At 46.6% G+C, this 19,114-nt stretch overlaps 1 protein-coding gene across 24 annotated transcripts in view; it reads left to right on the top strand.

Annotated features, from left to right (window-relative positions):
• CLASP1 (cytoplasmic linker associated protein 1) overlaps window positions 1–19,114 on the top strand; it is a 233,225-nt gene that overhangs the window by 79,054 nt on the left and 135,057 nt on the right. For all 24 annotated transcript variants that reach the window (XM_077449691.1, XM_077449692.1, XM_077449696.1 and 21 more), the window contains 6 exons: window positions 5,085–5,164; window positions 6,545–6,637; window positions 10,482–10,627; window positions 10,823–10,958; window positions 12,641–12,711; window positions 16,819–16,878. In XM_077449691.1, coding sequence (XP_077305817.1) covers window positions 5,085–5,164; window positions 6,545–6,637; window positions 10,482–10,627; window positions 10,823–10,958; window positions 12,641–12,711; window positions 16,819–16,878 — 586 coding nt within the window. The remainder of the gene's footprint in view (window positions 1–5,084; window positions 5,165–6,544; window positions 6,638–10,481; window positions 10,628–10,822; window positions 10,959–12,640; window positions 12,712–16,818; window positions 16,879–19,114) is intronic.

The raw sequence follows: 19,114 nt of genomic DNA, 5'->3' as shown, positions 1-19,114 counted from the left end.
TTCTGGGCTAAAGCGACCTTTTAGGTGCCATCTGATAATTTTCCAGCACTCTCTGGCTTAGTGATGATGCCTTGAAGATGTAATTTGGCTTCTTCCAGGAGAAATCAATATCTGCTACAAGATACTGCTGGAATAGGCCTTCCTACTGCTTTTCATTGTATGGATCAATAGCGGCTGTGCATTGCATATAGCAAAGTATTCATTGAACAGATGAATAATAATAAAACACTTGCACACGTGGGACTGGAGTACACTCGCATCACTCATCGAGAACAATAGAAGTAGAAGGTGTTAAATTGGTGGGCAGTTCAGAAGTAGACTTTCAAATACTTCATGGTGAGAGATGGGAATCGCCCCAATTACATGCAGGTTCTAGGGTGATCGGATTCGTGAATTATCACTCCCATATTTTACACCCCTTAAAGCTGATTTACAGGAATTTAGCCAATTTGTAAAAAGTGAAGCATACTGAGTCCAAGGTGCTGCATGACATCTGCTTGGCTTATTTCTATTATTTACAATTGACCGGTTTATTGCTCTGGCGTAGAGGCACACTGGGGATCTTAGAGGGGAGAAACGCACAGAGCTGCTATGCCCACCTCTCCCCTCTGATGCCCATTCACAGAAGCCTTTGTATTCTGTCAGGACTGGTTCAAAGAATTTTTGTCTACAGACTAGTGTGTTTTGACACACACACACACACACACACACACACACACACACACACACACACACACACACACACACGCTCCTGCCACCTCCAGGAGCACCTCCAGGAGCACAATGAGTTAAGTCCAAGGTGCTGCATGACATCTGGGCTTATCACTATCATTTTACAATTGACAGGTTTATTGCTCTTGTAGAGAGACACTCTGGGGATCTTAGAGAGGAGAAACGCACAGAGCAGTTATGCCCACCCCTCTCCCTTTCTGACCATTCACATGTATTTTGTTAGGGCTGGTGCAAGGATTTTTTTCTACACAGATGAAGGTGCATTTTCTCACACACACACACACACACACACACACACACACACACACACACACACACACACACACACACACACACACACACACACTCCTCCTGCCACCTCCAGGGTCCAGGAGCATGCTGCATACAGAGTGCAGTGTTCAGGAGTGCACTATGTATAGACTGCAGGGTTCAGGAGTGTGTTCTGCAGAGTGTGTGCGCCTCTGCACCTCCATCCAAAGCTCACCTCTGCACCTTTCTCTCACAGGCCATCTCTTTAACATTATCCTAACTCTTCCTCCCCCAACAGCTAAGTGCTCCACCATCTTTTCTGTGCATTCTACTGTGCAAGTGGCTGGGGATTCATATTTAGGCTGGGTTCACACTCTTGTGGCTCTGCAAGCCACTCTTGCAAAGGCACGACAGCCCACTCATTTGAATGGGTTGCCGTGCCTGCATTTCAGAGGTTCCTGCACCCGTGAACGCACTGTATTTTTAGAGGTGTGTGTGGTGCTTCTAATGCCGCGTACACGCGATCGAATTGTCCGGCGTACTTAGTCCGGCAAACAATCCGGCGGATGGTCCGGCGGACTTTCTAGCGAACGGACTTGGCCACACACGGACACACAGAAAGTCCGGCGTTTGCTAGCGCGATGACGTACAGCACGTACGACGGGACTAGAAAAAGGAAGTTCAATAGCCAGTAGTCAATAGCTTCCTTTTTGTAATTTGCTTCTGAGCATGCGTCATTCTTAGTCCGCCGGACTAGCATACTGATGAACGTATTGTCCGCTAAAACCCAAGTCCGGCGGTAAGATTGGACTGCAAAAATACTTTCTAAGTCCGCCGGACTTTACGCTGAGAAAGTCCGCTGAAGCCCACACACGATCGAATTGTCCGGTGAAATGCGTTTCGGCGGACTAAGTACGCCGGACAATTCGATCGTGTGTACGCGGCATAAGAACGAATGGCAGCCCCGCACATCTGTAAAGTACATTCCCGCGCCCACAACTACCTGCCATAGTGTAAACCTAGCCTTCTGAAAGCTGATCTGCATCAAAGGCTACGGAGCTAGGTGCAGAATCTGTGGGATCCTCTGCTTTCCTGAATTTAGATTTGGCTGGGATTCTTGTGGTGGGTGGAGAGGACTTACTCCAGCCGATGTTTTCTCCAGGACATCGGAGCTGCTGCGCAGGGCTGGTCAGAGAAGAAGGCTGGTGCTGGGCTGCAACTGGGATCAAACCAGCACCATCTTGGGTGCTGTGTACAGCGGCTGCCAGGAAGAAGTTTGTGAGATTTTGTAGCTTCTTCTCTTCTTTGTGACCCTGGACATGCCGGTCAGGTGTGTGGTGCCAGGCTCTGATAAGTGGGTGGAGGGGACACAGTGAACTGGGGTACCGCCATAGCCACTGCTTTGCCGCTGAGTCGGTAGGGAGAGAAGAGCTCTGATCTATGGGACCATTTAGCTCTGCCGTCTGGACATGATCACCCCACCCCAACCCGGTTCGAATTTTACAATAGCTATATGCAGCGGAAAACATACTTACTAGTCTATAGAGGCCAGTGTTGTATTGCTTGTGGGGAAAGTTCTCCCTACCTGGTTTCTCTCCAGTGCCGCCATCTTGAATTCATGCGCAGCGCAAGTGCATAATTTGCCTCACTTCTGTCTGGTGAAACTATTGTCACTATGGCTGGAAGTGAGGGGAAATCTCTGTAACTGGGCCGCCAATAACAGCAAAAACCTGTCCGAGGTTCTAATCCTTCCCCACTCTAGCTAAAACTTTAAAAACTCTAAATATTTTGTCTGGACTTCTTTAAATCTGTGTAAAGGCATCTTTTTCAGCAGAGAGCACAGAACTTGTATTCATTAGCCGCTAATCTTTCATTAACCTTAATGTATTGGCTAAAATTAGCTTGCCTGTTCGGGGGCGGCCCCCATGTTACTTTCCACTTGCAATACCTTAACTAGTGATCCTGTTTAAAGCGGAACTTTACCCATAACAACTTGATAAAAAAAAATAATGTTCTTTAGCAAAGAACATTTCACTTTAATAATTAACAACCACCAAATCTCTCTGTATAGTGCTTAGAACAAGGCCGTATGTGGCATGGGTGTACAGACACCCCTACTGGACACCAGTCTTAAAAAGACAATTGTCACCAGAGTCACTGAAACAGGAACAGTTTAGTAAACTGATAATAGCATAAGAAATTCAATAGTTAAAATTTGTTTGCTGTAGAAAAGCTTGCACCAGATCCACCAATAGCCAGATGTGAACAGCCAGGGGCTATACAGCTTACTTGCCCATATGTAGAAATGGTACAGATGGGTCCTCAGCCGTGGCAGAATCACAGATCATGTGGTTGCCCGGACAGACACGAGAATAGCTACTAGAATAGCTAGGCTGCTTTCACTGCTGCTTCTTGCGGCACCGATGATGAGGTGAAGATGGGAGAATCTGCAATGTTCACTCTGTGAAGACACTGTGTAAGAGGCAGGTGGCCAACGATGGCATCACAGAGCAGCACCGGATCGGAGAGCTGGGCGGAATCCTCTGAGGATGGTGGAGCCATGGACTGCAAGCAAGGAGGTGAAAGTCCCCTCACTATGACTACGCTTTTGCTCGCCCCCCCCCTTCTTGGTCTGCCGGGCTGCGTGCTCGGATAAGAGTCGGGCATGGATTTTGGGGGGAACCCTATGCCAGTTTTTTGTGGCATGGGGGTTCCCCTTAAAATCTATACCAGACCGAAGCGTCTCGTTTGCTTGTGGGGGGGGGGGGGCATCCCACGCCAGTTTTCCCACGCCAGTTTTCCCATTTTGGGCAGGGTTACCCCTCAAAAAGATCCTCAGCTCTCAAGTCGCAGCGCAAGTCGGATCATCATGATCCGACCTGTGGTGCGACTTCTATTCAAATCAATTGACACTCATAGGGAACCATTGATTTGAATAGAGGCAGAGAACCGCTGCTAAAAGCTAGTGTGGATTAACGCCAATGCAGAAGCTACTAAAAGCACGATTTTTAAAGCCATTTTTCCTGGTGTTTTGTAGTGGCTTTGCAGCCCCGTGTGCATGAGGCCTAAGTGTCAAATGCAAGACTTGTGTGGGTGTAATAGATGTCGCTTGCCGACTTCTGTCTGTAGGCTTGGTGTGGCCGGGTGCGGGGTGTACTAAGATGGCCATGATGTTCCGTCACGGCCGTTACCAAATCTGAAGGGCCGGCTAATCTGAAGGAACACCGGCAAACGGATGTCCTTGGGCACGCACCAATTGTCAATGAGAGAGGCTGGACAGAGCTCTGTGCTGACTGGGGGAACTGTTGGATTTTCTTTCCCCGCATAAAATCCATTGCATCCCTCAGTAAAAACACCAAACACGGTACACAAAAACACTGGCTAGCTAACCCTTTGATTGCCCTAGATGTTAACCCCTTCCCAGCCAGTGTCATTAGTACAGTGACAGTTTATTTTGATCACTGTATTATTGTCATTCGTTCCCACAAAGTGTCAGAATGTCTGCTGCAATATCACAGTCCTGCTATAACTCGCTGATAATCGCTGCCATTACTGGTATGAAAAAGAAGAAAATTCCAGTATGTATCCCATTGTGTTTACACTATAACTTTTGCGCAAACGAATCGATATACACTTTACCAAAAATATGTAGCAAAATACATATTGGTCTAAATTTATAAAGAAATTTGATTTTTTTTTTGATTTTTTTTATTGGATACGTTTTATAGTAGAAAGTAAAAAATATTGTTGTTTTTTTTTTTTTTTAAATTGTCATTTGTTTATAGCACAAAAAAAAAAAAAAAAAAGCAGAGGTGATCAAATACCGCTAAAAGAAAGCTCTATTTGTGGGAAATAAATTCTATAAATGTTGTTTGGGTCTCGTGCAATCGTCAGTTATAATAACGCAGTGCCGTATCGCAAAAAAAAAAGCCTGGTCATGAAGGGGGTAAATCTTTCGGAGGGCAAGTGGTTAAAACCACTCTAAGAAAACTTTTTTATTTTTTTTAGTTGGGGGTTTATTAAAGCACATATCTAATACTGCTGCATGTACATTATTTCATTCTTTGCTTCTCCTCATTCCTGTAATTTCTTCCAAATTCTAGGAGCATCCAAGGAAGGTGGTGCTGGGGGTTTAGATGAGGAGGACTTTATCAGAGCGTTTGAAGATGTTCCAACAGTGCAGGTAATAAAACAAAGCTTTTTTTCCTTTTGATTTATTCATTTTTACAGGCATTTATATAGAGCCATCAGCTTACGCAGCACTTTACATATACTGCACCCCCGTCCAACACCCGTCACCACCCCCCCTTCCCGGTTGCCGACTCTTACCTTGTGTTGGGGATAATAGGAGGCTCTGTGCAGGCTCCGTGCCCAGGGATGTCACATGAGGTCACCCTGCGACGAATGTCCGGGCAGCCGGCTGGTTCCCTGCGACGAATGTCCGGGCAGCCGGCTGGTTCCCTGCGACGAATGTCCGGGCAGCCGGCTGGTTCCCTGCGACGAATGTCCGGGCAGCCGGCTGGTTCCCTGCGACGAATGTCCGGGCAGCCGGCTGGTTCCCTGCGACGAATGTCCGGGCAGCCGGCTGGTTCCCTGCGACGAATGTCCGGGCAGCCGGCTGGTTCCCTGCGACGAATGTCCGGGCAGCCGGCTGGTTCCCTGCGACGAATGTCCGGGCAGCCGGCTGGTTCCCTGCGACGAATGTCCGGGCAGCCGGCTGGTTCCCTGCGACGAATGTCCGGGCAGCCGGCTGGTTCCCTGCGACGAATGTCCGGGCAGCCGGCTGGTTCCCTGCGACGAATGTCCGGGCAGCCGGCTGGTTCCCTGCGACGAATGTCCGGGCAGCCGGCTGGTTCCCTGCGACGAATGTCCGGGCAGCCGGCTGGTTCCCTGCGACGAATGTCCGGGCAGCCGGCTGGTTCCCTGCGACGAATGTCCGGGCAGCCGGCTGGTTCCCTGCGACGAATGTCCGGGCAGCCGGCTGGTTCCCTGCGACGAATGTCCGGGCAGCCGGCTGGTTCCCTGCGACGAATGTCCGGGCAGCCGGCTGGTTCCCTGCGACGAATGTCCGGGCAGCCGGCTGGTTCCCTGCGACGAATGTCCGGGCAGCCGGCTGGTTCCCTGCGACGAATGTCCGGGAAGCCGGCTGGTTCTCTGCCACGAATGTCCGGGAAACCGGCTGGTTCCCTGCGACGAATGTCCGGAAAGCCGACTGGTTCCCTGCGAAGAATGTCCGGGAAGCCGGCTGGTTCCCTGCCACGAATGTCCGGGAAGCCGGCTGGTTCCCTGCCACGAATGTCCGGGAAGCCGGCTGGTTCCCTGCCACGAATGTCCGGGAAGCCGGCTGGTTCCCTGCCACGAATGTCCGGGAAGCCGGCTGGTTCCCTGCCACGAATGTCCGGGCACACACTTGCCACAGAGGAATCGGGCATCTGGCAGGTATGTGCTGCTGCGTTGGAATTGTCCTAAACTGGTTGGTCAGAATTACTGCTTTTGTAATGCCTTGTGGCATTAAATATGAATCTTTATGAGACCACATGCTTATTGTAATTTTATTTTCTAGATCTATTCTGGAAGGGATCTGGAGGAATCCCTGAATAAAATTCGGGAAATACTGTCAGATGATAAGCACGACTGGGAGCAGAGGATCACTGCGGTAACGAGCACCTTTCCTTCCATCACAAATGCTTGAAATCTCTGCTTGTGTTTTTATAGAGCTGGAAGGTATAGATAGGGACAGAGTAAAACATTTCAGGCGGTAATAAGGGGTGCTTCATTCTGTGGGTAATTAGTGACCCCGACACCTTGCCTATGCAGAGGACAAAGTGACCGGGTCATCTTTACAGACCCCCTCCTAATGCAGGGAATCCATTAAAGTGGAGTCCCACTCAAAAGTGGAACTTCCACTTATCTGTCTCCTTCCCCCTCCAGTGCCACATTTGGCACCTTTGGAGGAGACGGCTCTGCGGCCCAGTCTTTTGGAAATTCGGCTCCTTCCTTCGCCGCTGGACCTATTGGAAAGCGCAGATCGCTTAACAGGAATGGCAGCGACTGCACCCGACAGCTTATCTGAAGATCGTCTGGGGCGCTGACATTGTGGGCTCCCTGAACAGGTAAGTGTCCTAATATTAAAAGTCAGCAGCTGCAGTCTTTGCAGCTGCTGACTTTTAATTTTTCGTGGGGTGGCCAGACCTGCTCTTTAAGGTAAACACCTAGACTTTAGAACCACTTTAATTGGGCAATATTATCTCTCTCCCTAACGTCACATTGTCAGACCTAGGAATTTGGCCGTCGGGCCTGGGTACTGCATCACGGAAGGAGGTCACATGTTACATAGGTTGAAAAAAAAGACACAAGTCCATCCAGTTCAACCTTAACATGCTTCCCTATGTGACAGCTGTGGGAGGGGAGCACCGCAATTATAAATATATCTGGGAGGAGTTGAAAGAGTGAGATTAAGGAGACCCGGTCACTTTGTCTTAAATGGTGACGGAGAAAAAAAATCCCAACATAACCAAACTGAGTGATGGCATCTGATCCATTCACTATCCAGATAGAAGCGAGAGGGGCTAAAAAGTAAGCACTAAGTTGGAAATCACTTCTCTATATCCTGATTGGGCGCAAGGCTCACCACACATGTTTAAATCTGACTATACAATCTCCTTTAGATCTGCCAACAGGTATGTACACGTATGCACAATTATTAGGCAAGTGAGTATTTTGAAGCATATATTATGCTGAATTCAGAAAAAAGTGATACTTTATGGTTCAAAATACTACACGATGATGAAGAAAATTCCAAAAATACACTGAAATGTATTAATCAGTGCACTTCCAAGGTGAGTATAAGGGGGGAAAAAGAGACCCAAACAATAACTTCTTGTGTGCTTGGAAAGGAAACCAGGAATAGCCAGGGTGACACCCAAAGAAAGATCCACACTAGAGGCTTACTGGAATGCCGGTGACCCCCCCCCCGAGTGGTCAAAACTCGCTGTAAAGGTGGATCTCAAGGAAGGAATAAGCGCCAACACAGGAACCTCCCGGCAGCAATGGAGACATGTTCATCAATCAGATAAGCTCTAACTCTCTCTGCAGACCATATCATATGTAAAGTAAGGTCTCAACATAGTGTAATATTGTAAAAACATCTTCATTGTAAAGCATTGCACTTACATGGTTAAAACTTGCAAGGCATCATGTAAAAATTGCCAGAAACGAATACAGGTTCTTCCTCCATTAACCAAAATGGCCAGCATTCATCCAAGTATGTGCAGTAGCATGTGTACATATCTCCGCCCTATGCATTTTATCAGCTGGCGTCATCTTTGATGAAACGCGTAGAAAAGAGCCACGTACACTTTACTGTGCATGCGCGGTCGAACATCAGCCATTTTGGTTATTGGAGGAAGAACTTGTTTTAGTTTCTGGCGTTTTGACATGCTTTCTTGCAAGTTTTAACCATGCAAGTGCAATACTTTACAATAAATGAAGATGTTGAGCCCCTTACTTTACGTATGGCATGGTCTGCCTGATTTCATACGGATTGAAGGGATAGTTTAGGTAGGGTCATATATTTATAAAAAAGGATTGTATTTTCTATGCTTTCCATAGACAAAGTAAAACTTAAAGGGACCTTTTTCTCAAATTCAATCTGTGTTAATATAAAAGTAAATAAACATTGTTGCTACAGATAAAAAGTATACATCTTGTTTTATTTTTTTTTATTTATTTTTTATGACACAAATGTTTCTGGTGCAAAGCAGTGGAAAGATTTACTAACGCAATGCTTAAAAAAAAAATCTTAAAAATTATATGTAAGGCTAGATTAAGGTAAACGAAGGGTAAATAAGGGGCTAAATGGGAACACATTTCATGAATTTGTTTTTATTTTTTCCGGTTGATTTACCTGACAATGTACAGATGGAAGATCCTCTCTTGGAATGGATTAGATACAAATGTAATAATGTTACTTTGTATCTCCGTCTCCCGTCTAACAATGTTTATAAAACAACCATTTAACCCTTTGTCGTCTGCACTGGCATCCCTTTAAAAAGTTCTGTGCAGTGGCTCCGCCCCCCAATTGTAGCAATGTTTGGCCGATCCCGTGACCACTTTGATTGGCTGTCTCAGAAGTCACATGATTGGGAGCCGGTCCTGCCGGCTACTGTTCATTAACCACTTTCCGACCGAACCAATTTGCTGGTCAAAGACCAGACCACTTTTTGCGATTCGGCTCTGCGTCGCTTTAACGGACAATTGCGCGGTCGTGCGACGTGGCTCCCAAACAAAATTGACGTCCTTTTTTCCCCACAAATAGAGCTTTCTTTTGGTGGTATTTGATCACCCCTGCGGTTTTTATTTTTTGCGCTATAAACAAAAATAGAGCGACAATTTTGAAAAAAACACATTATTTTCTACTTTTTGTTATAATAAATTTCCCCCAAAAATATATAAAAAAAACATTTTTTTCCCTCAGTTTAGGCCGATACGTATTCTTCTACATATTTTTGGTAAAAAAAATCGCAATAAGCGATTATTGATTGGTTTGCGCAAAAGTTATAGCGTTTACAAAATAGGGATAGTTTTATAGCATTTTTATTAATAATTTTTTTTTTTTTTTTTACTAGTAATGGCGGCGATCAGCGATTTTTATTGTGACTGCGACATTGTGGGGGACCCATCGGACATTTTTGACACATTTTTGGGACCATTGTCATTTATACAGTAATCACTGCTATATAAATGCAGTGATTCCTGTGTAAATGACACTGGCAGTGAAGGGGTTAACCAGTGGGTGGCAGTGTAGGGGTTAAGTGTTCCTAGGGGTGTGTTACTAACTGTGGGGGGGTTGGGCTTTCATTTAGTGAACACTGATCTCTGCTCCAATCACATGGAGCAGAGATCAGCATCACTAGTTGCTAGGCAGAATGGAGAAATGTTGTTTACAACGGCACTTCTCCATTCGGCCGCTCCGTGAGACGATCGCGGGTATGCCCGCGGCGATCGAGTCCGTGGGTCCCGCGACCAGACTCACGGGGGTCCCGACCAGCGCGCCGCCGCCGGCGCACTCCCGATGGCAGGGCGGCAAATTTAAAGGGACGTATATGTACGCCCATTTGCCTGCCCATGCCATTCTGTCGTCATACATCGTCGTGCGCTGGTCGGCAAGTGGTTAACTGGCCCAAGCGCGAGCTTTCACCGCTTTAGTCTCTGCTCGGAGCACGTTCTCTGCACAGACACATTAGCCGCCCATGATGCAGATGCGCGTCATGTGGGCGTGGCAGCCCGCCCTTTTGCTGCCGCCAGTGGCAAGGGGTTAAACAGCAACTCTGAGATGGGGCGGGTGTTTTATGGTGGCAGGACAGGGTGAAATGCACATCGTGCCCTGTGTGCTTCTATGAATTGGTTTGTGTGTAGCCAGCCCGATGTCCACAACTGGTTTTATATGGCCACCTTTTAATGTAATTCTTGGTTTCTCACTGATCTATTTCTGTTTCCAGCTCAAAAAGGTCCGCTCCCTTCTCGTTGCCGGTGCCGCAGACTACGACACTTTCTTCCAGCACCTGCGGCTGCTCGATGGCGCCTTCAAGCTCTCCACAAAGGACCTGCGTTCCCAAGTGGTGCGAGAAGCCTGCATTACCCTGGGGTGAGTGAGGAGCAGACATGTCCCGACAACACGTGGAGATCCGTCTGCTCTCTGCATGCCTGCTGTATACACACAACGTGTATAGACTAATATACATATACATAGATCCTTCTATTCCTTTCTCTAAACGTGATCTGGAAATCAGTCATCACTCCTGCTAATTGTTTAATCCCCTAATTCTCGTTTTATTTTCAGGCACCTTTCAATGATTTTGGGGAACAAATTTGACCATGGAGCAGAAGCGATCATGCCCACCGTTTTCAATCTCGTCCCGAACAGTGCCAAAATTATGGCTTCTTCTGGTGTGGTGACTATTCGCTTAATTATCCGTGTAAGTGCCGCCGCTGACTCGCCAAGTTTCCACATTGTTGTTGGCGTCTGGGTGTGAATTAAAGAACTGGAAATGGGCAAACTAATGTAGACGTCAGGAAGTCCAATCTTTGGGAGAAGCCTCAGATGGAAGCTGTAATTATCAGATAATCTGCACACGTTGTGCGATGGCTGCTCAGAGAAAGCTGTACAGGCACAGCTTCACAGTGTCCAGAAATGACAAGTGTTCTGGGATAAGAAACTTAGAATATTTCCACTTAAAGTGTTTGTAAACCTCAGACATGAAATATGAACAAAGCATATCCCTCTAGTGCAGGGATATGCAATTAGCGGACCTCCAGCTGTTGCAAAACTACAAGTCCCATCATGCCTCAGCCTCTGGGTATAATGCTTGTGGCTGTCAGAGTCTTGCTGTGCCTCATGGGAATTGTAGTTCTGCAACAGCTGGAGGTCCGCTAATTGCATATCCCTGCTCTAGTGTGTACTTGTCTCAGTCCAGAACACTAGGTGACATTTATGTCCGCTGCCTCCTTCCTCTATCATCATAAGTCACTTCTTAGGTTTTCCTGACACTGAGAGAAATGGTGACACGGGAGGGAGCTCCAGCAGATTGACAGCCTCAGCTCCTGTTCCTGTGTGCTGTGTGAAGATTGGTGTGTCCCTTCCAGGGCTTTTTTTCTCAGAGAATAGGTGCAGGTCCCCCCCCCACCCCTTCCCCATTCTCAGTTACTCTTTGTCTCCACCCCCTACCTACCCCTGGTTCCACTCCCTACCCACCTCCCGGTACTGGCCCTTTAAGAGAATACAGAACCAAGTATCATGTAGTTTTAGTTCATTTGTATGGAATTTGTTAATTATAACATATATAATATAAGAAAAGCAATAAAATAGATCCCCTGGAATCTGCAACAATGGGCCTCTCACAACAATAGTTTCCCCCCAGCAACAATAAATCCTTCCTTGCGACAATTTAAAAAAAAAAAGTAAAAAATCCCCTGCAATCCTGCAACAATAATTCCCCCTGCAACAATAGTTCCCCCAAGAAACAATCCTTTCCTGCAACAATAGACATCCCCCCCACACACACAACAAAATGCCACCCCCAGCATCAATAGACCCTCCAGCAACAGTAAATTCTCCCTCAACTGTAGATCTCTCCTGGCAACATACGACCCCCCCAGAAGCAATAGATCACCCACCAGCAACAATAGACCTCCCTGACAACAATAGACCCCCAGCAATAAGATTCCCCCAGGCTATGGAAGTAAATGCTGGACTGGGGTAACCCCTGGGGAGAGCGCTTCTCCTACGGGGTTATTTGATGTGGGAAGGAGCTGCGAGAGCCGCTGGGGGACCCCAGAAGAGGATGTTCGGGGCCACTCTGTGCAAAACCACCTGCATAGTGGAGGTAAGTATTGATATGTTTGTTTAAAAAAAAAAAAAAAAAGATCCTTTGCAATCACTTTAAGGACTGGATGAATTTCTTCAGTAAGGATAGTGAAGGGTTAGGTAGGTTAGAGCTGAGCCACACTACTATGCATAGGTGGCCCCGGCTCCAAATCCAGCTGTCTGGTAGATATGGTTGTAGTGTCTATTGATAGCACTTCACTTGATTGGTTTGCTTAGACTTGACAACGCTGTGGATTCATTACGAGTTCATTCTAAGTTCTCTTCTCTTTGCAGCATACACATGTCCCGAGGCTCATACCGATAATTACAAGTAACTGCACCTCCAAGTCCGTGGCTGTGCGAAGGTTGGTGGCGTCTGATATCTCAGCTCTTTCTGGTTTCGTTCACCGGCAGAGGAGGGAGGAGGACTGAACTCCCTCTCTGGTTGTCATTGATGTGTTGCCTCCCAGGAGGTCCATGTCCTCTCATAGGAACCCCATGCTCCTGCTGCTTCTATAATCGTCGCTCTCCACGCTCCGTCTCTGTAGATTTACTTGCTTATTATATGTAGCAGTGGAATGTACAGTTCTGTCAATGTGGACAAAGCCAGGCATTGTATTTAACCACTTCAGAACCCGGAAAGATTTACCCACTTCCTGACCAGGCCATTTTTTGCGATACGGCACTGCGGCGCTTTAACTGGCAATTGCGCAGCCACGCGATGTTGTACCCAAATAAAATTAATGTTCCCCCCCCCCCAAATAGAGCTTTCTTTTGGTGGTATTTGATCATCTCTGTGGTTTCTTATTTTTTGCTCTATAAACAAAAAATAGCAACAATTTTGAAATAAACAATATTTTATTACTTTCTGCTATAAAGAATTTCCAAAAAAAAGTGTAAAAAAACGAATTTATTCATCAGTTTAGACCGATATGTATTCTGCTACATATTTTTGGTAAAAAAAAAAACTGCAGTAAGCGTATACTGATTGGTTTGCGCAAAAGTTATCGCGTCTTCAAAATATGAGATAGATATATGGCATTTTTATTTATTTTACTAGTAATGGCGGCGACTTGCGATTTTTAGCGGGACTGGGACATTTCAGCGGACAGATCGGACACGTAACTGGCATTTTTTACACTTTTTTTTGGGAACCAGTGACATAGTACAGTAATTAGTGCTAATAATATGCACTGTTAATGTACTAATAAAACTGGCAGGGAAGGGGCTAACATCAGGGGTGATCAAGAGGTTAAATGTGTTCCCTGTTTGTGTTTACTAATTGTATGGGGGGGCTGTGTGACTGGGGAAACACAGATCCATCTTCCTGCTTAGTAGAAAGACAGGCTGTTTGTGATCTCCCCTGTCAGAACAGAGATCTGCCTTGTTTACACAGGCAGATCCCCGTTCTGTCACTACGGGGAACAATTGCAGGTGGCTGGTAGACATCGCTCCCCCCGCTGGCCAATGGGAGCAAGCGCACCTACAAAAGCGAGTTCCCGAGCCGACATACAGCCACAGCGATTTGTGGGAACGAACCAACCTGCCGCAGTATAATGACCGGCAGGTTAGTCGGCAAGAGGTTAAAGGCCACGTCCCTCCAAAACTAGTATTTGCGTTTTCCCAGCAATTTAACATTTTCTTTCTTAGATTTCCCCGGGAATGCGGTGGTGACGTCTTCCTGTCAGAAGTCCAAGTTCTGCTACATTTCTGTGCCCAGTACAAAAGATGGCGTCTCCCCGACCCCATCAACCACCCAAATGCTTTCTCCATTTCAGAATAGAGAGATAAATGTGCTCTCCAACTTTAAAAGTAAAACTTTCAATATGGTCTTGTAGGAGGGGACAGACACAAACTACTGCACGGAATCCCACCATTGTGGGGGGGCAGAGACGCAAGTTACGGCAGGGAAATCCCACCATTGTGGGGGGGGGGGGGGGGGGGCGACACAAATTACAGCAGGGAAGTCCCACCATTGGGGGGGGGGGGGGCAGACACAAATTGCAGCAGGGAAATCCCTCCATTGTGGGGGGGGGGGGGCAGAGACACAAGTTACGGCAGGGAAATCCCACCATTGGGGGGGGGGGGGGGGACACAAATTACTGCAAGGAAATCCAGCCATTGTGGGAGGGTCAGAGACAAGTTATGGCAGGGAAATCCCACCATTGTGGGAGGGGCAGAGACATGACAACAGGGAAACACCACCATTGTGGGAGGGTCAGAGACCAATTAAGGCAGGGAAATCCCACCATTGTGGGAGGGGCAGAGACACAACCTTCTGCAGGAAATCTCCCTATTTTGGGAAGGGCAAGAACACAAATTACGACTTAGAAATCTGCCCATTGTGGGAGGAGCAGAAACACAAACTAACGTATGGAAATTCCAGTATTAGGGAAGAGACACAAACTACTGCCGGGAAATCTCACCATTGTGGGAGGGGCAGAGACACAAATTACTGCAAAGAAATCTCCCCTTTCTGAGAGGAAATACATATTGTACAAACCTTCTACTTGTTGCCCTTTTTATTTATTTTCCTGATACGGAGGAAGCCCTATAAAAGAGGCAGCTCCATCTGATTATTAAGACAAGGTCATTTGTACCCAGTATTTCATTACATGATGATATTAGACCTATTTTGAATTTTTGTTTTTGAAAATCGGACTAATGAAGTTAAAGGGTTGATCAGCCTGTAGAAGCTGAAGTAGGAGTTGGTAGTGTAAGCACCCCTAAAGAAAGCATGTATACTGGGTCTGGAGTATGGTTGTGACCAATGTCTTCTGTCACACTTTTTAGGGTGATCAGCCTGGTCGTGGACACACCCTCGCTCCTCTATCTGCATGTTTGCACGGCATCCTCCAGGATACATCCTCTGAGTCATTGCTGATAGCAAACTGCACTGTATTGCCCCTTGTTGGAGATGGTGTATGACAGGAGCATGCGCAGGATGCAGGCCGGTTCCGGCATTAGCTGCACCCACACACTGCAGAACTTGGGAAATCGGGAGTATGTTCTGGCTGTAAAGAGTCACATGGTCTTTCAGTGATATTTGCACCACAAACTGGTCCTTCCTCTGCCTGGATCACAGGGGAAGGGACGGGTTATGGTGCATATGAAGTAAACTCTCTTGCATGTTGAGTTCCAATTAGAACTAGCAAAGAGTTTAGTTTAAATAGCTGAACATACTGTAAAATACAGACCTCTCAATATTCCTAAACCAGAGGTCCCAGAAGCCGGTGCAGGGGTGTGTGTATGTATGTATGTGTGTATATGTGTGTATGTATATATATATATATATATATATATATATATATATATGTATATGTATGTATGTATATATATATATATATATATATATATATATATATATATTAGGGCTGCGGAAATTAACGATTAATTGTTCGATTAATCGTTAATTTCTTTGATCGATCAAAATAATTTTGATCGAGGACGATCCGCGGAGTGAGCTCCGCGGTCTTGCCCATAGGAAAGGCCGCGGCTTCGGCCTAGCTCCGGAGCCGCGACCATCTTGGTCCACCCGACGGCGGCCTAGACGCGCGCATTGACGTCATCATCGCCCGCCTGCTTGTGTCTACTATGAGGACGGATGGGTCTGCCTGCTGTCTATTCCAGACAGAGCAGACAATCATGAATATTAAGGTATGGGGGAGATATGAGGAGATGTGGGCAGTACTTTATGGGGGGAGATGTGGGCAGTACTTTATGGGGGGGAGATGTGGGCAGTACTTTATGGGGGGGGAGATGTGGACAATACAGCATGGGGGGAGATGTGGGGGAGATGTGGACATTACAGTTAAAGTTAAACTAACTTTCTACGTTTTTCTTAAAGTTTAATAAAAAAAAATTGTAAAAACTGTATGTGCATTATAATTAATCGAAATTAGTCGATTAATCGATTAAAAAAAAAATCGATTAATCGAACAGGAAAATTTTAATCAGTAACAGCCCTAATATATATATTTTAGCAAAATCTTTTTTTATTGAGTCTTCCATTAGCATACAAAGTTTCCCACGCAGGGGCATATCCTCTGATGCAGCAACAGGGCACATCATACAACGTACACAATCTGCCACTGATGCAGCAACAGACCGCAACAGGGCAGACCATAAAACACAAACTTTACTAATCTATTCCCCAATGAGGGGAGAGGTTTGGTTCAGGAGACTCTGTGCTCAATAATTTGATGACAGGATAACGTGACGTGGGAGTAAGTGGATCAATTTACTGCCATATAACCATAATGGTAATCTAGGGGTTGGTTACTGCATCGGTTGCTGTGGTGCTATCGTCTCGGTACAGGTATATTTTACTGTATATTTTTGTTGCACTAGAGTTTTTCATTTTTAGTTTTTGAGTTGTGAAGAGTCTGAACACCAGCCACAAGCGCTCTGGTCTGTGTAGGCGATATCCCGGTCAGAATGTCACAAACTATCTCTGTGTTATGTCTTTGCAGGCGCTGCTATGAGTTCTTGGAACTTCTCCTACAAGAATGGCAGACTCATTCACTTGAAAGGTGAGAGTGTGACGAAGTGTGGATACATGAGATGCTTTCAGCTACCATTTGTGTGCTATTCTAGGCTTTTGGGATGTCCCTGTATCTTTAAAGGGTTTGGCAGCTAATTTTTTCCAAGTTCACACCATATGCGGTCCAATGCACTTTTATTCTGCATCAAAGATGCATGGAAAGTAGGTTATATGGTTTCCAATGGCGTAGTTCACTCCAGTGCAATCAGTTGCAGAGCTTTTCAGTTCCCAAAAAAAAATGCTGCATTTTTTCCTGCACTGGACTGTAAAAAAAAAAAACCGCACAGGACCCCAGTATAGTGGGGGAAAAAAACAGGAAAAAAGATAAAAAGCATCTGGAATGCACCCAGAAACGCATCAAAAACGTGCATGCAGAAACGCATCCGGAACGGATCTGGAGTGCGTTTTTATGGTGTGAAGGTTTTTGTTTTGAGGAAAAGGAAGAAAATGTTTAAGGGAAAAAGAGCCTGTCTGTTTTGTTCAGACTTTAGTTCGATTTGAATCCCCTGGCGCCGCCTGCCACCGCCCCTTTAAGAGGTTTGCTATGCCGGGAGTCGAGGCTTATGCCCACGTGATTGGCTGTCATGTCGGTCACATGATTGGAAAAATAAATTTCCTTGAGCCGCCAGTCACTGTGCCGGGAGCATACAAGGAGCATGCTCTCAGGACAGCACTGTCGGGGCTATTGCACACAAATATGCAGCCGATCTGTGCCAAGGCCTGGCTGCTGAGAGGTGCATATTTGCGTGCGCTCGACGCCAAGCGGTTATATCAGTCTTACTGGTTGTAAAGGCAGAAGGTTTTTCTTTTTGTTTAACCTGCTGTATTCTGTGCTCCCCCCCCACCCCCGGTCCCAATACATACCTGAACTCCATTGTGATATCCAGCGATGTTCACGAGGGCTGACCCTCTCCTCTCTTGGCTCTCTCTCTCTCTCCTCATTGGCTCAGATACAGCTGAATTTATTGGCGCCTGCTGCTGTCAATCGGAGGCCAGTGCTTCGGGGGCGGGCATGCATGAGTGTCCCCATAGCAAGCCGCTTGTGGGCTATGTGGGCACACAGAGAAGAGGAGCCGCCAGGGGTGCCGGCGGGGGCCCCAAGAAGAGAAGGTCAGGGCTTCTCTGTGCAATTCCATTACACAGAGCAGGTAAGTATAACATGTTTGTTAAAAAAAACGAAGCTTTACAGTCACTTTAAGGTTGGGTAAACTTTTCCTAAAGTGATTGTAAAGTCTATTTTAGTACATAGAAAAAAAACTAAACTAAACATGTTATACTTACCTGCTCTATTGCAGTGGATTTCAACAGAGCAGCCCGGATCCTCCTCTTCTTGGGTCACTCTTCTGTGATTCTGGCCCCTCCCTCCTGTCGAGTGCCCCCACAGCGAGCAGCTTGCTATGGGGACACCCAAGCCGATCCGCAGCTTAGATACAACTGCGGTTCGGCCCCCCCCCCCCCCCTCCTGATTGGCTAACTGACTTTGACAACAGTGGGAGCTAATGGCGCTGCTGCTGTATCTCAGCCAATCAGGAAGGAGAGTCCTGGATGGCCGAGGAACTTGTGGGCATCGCTGGATAGTGATGGGGCTCAAGTAAGTATGATGGGGGGGCTGCTGCACACATAAGGTTTTTTTTATCTTAATGAATATAATGCATTAAAGGGTTACTAAACCCTCATTTTTGTTTTTTTAAATAACAAACATACCTCCTCTGTGCAGTTAGTTTTGCACAGAGTGGCCCTTATCCTCCTCCTCTTGGGTCCCTCAGCGGCGCTGGCAGCTCCTCCTCTTCTCCAGTGCCGGTCGGAGAATTGCTCTCCCTCGGGGCACTCGTGTGGGCACGCTCCCTATTAACACAGACAGCAGGGCTCGGCCTCGGGACCCGCAGCATTGGATTTGATTGACCGCATTGGGAGCCAATGGCTGTGCTGCTATCAGTCTATCCAATCAAGACACGAGGCAATGGCCAGAGTGGTTGTGCTCATTCCCATTGCATTAATTACAGGGCTCAGGTAAGTTTGGGGGGGGCGGGGGGGCGTCTGCTGCACGACGGGAGGTTTTTCACTTTAATGCACAGAATGCAAACCTTGAGGGTTTACAACCACTTTAAGAAATATAACTAAACAATAAACTTGACTGAGTTGCTGAAGTTCCCCTAATGGCTTGAACCCCTTTTCTCCTACCCACGTGTACTGTATAAAATAAGAGAATGTTGTATGTATCTGAC

This window comes from Lithobates pipiens, unplaced genomic scaffold (genome assembly GCF_037356315.1).
Source record: "Lithobates pipiens isolate NorthernLeopardFrog02 unplaced genomic scaffold, aLitPip1_a1.2 Scaffold_22, whole genome shotgun sequence".
Taxonomy (NCBI): Eukaryota; Metazoa; Chordata; class Amphibia; order Anura; family Ranidae; genus Lithobates; species Lithobates pipiens.
The sequence above is the reverse complement of the archived record's forward strand: the minus strand, read 5'-3'. Positions and strand labels throughout refer to the sequence as shown.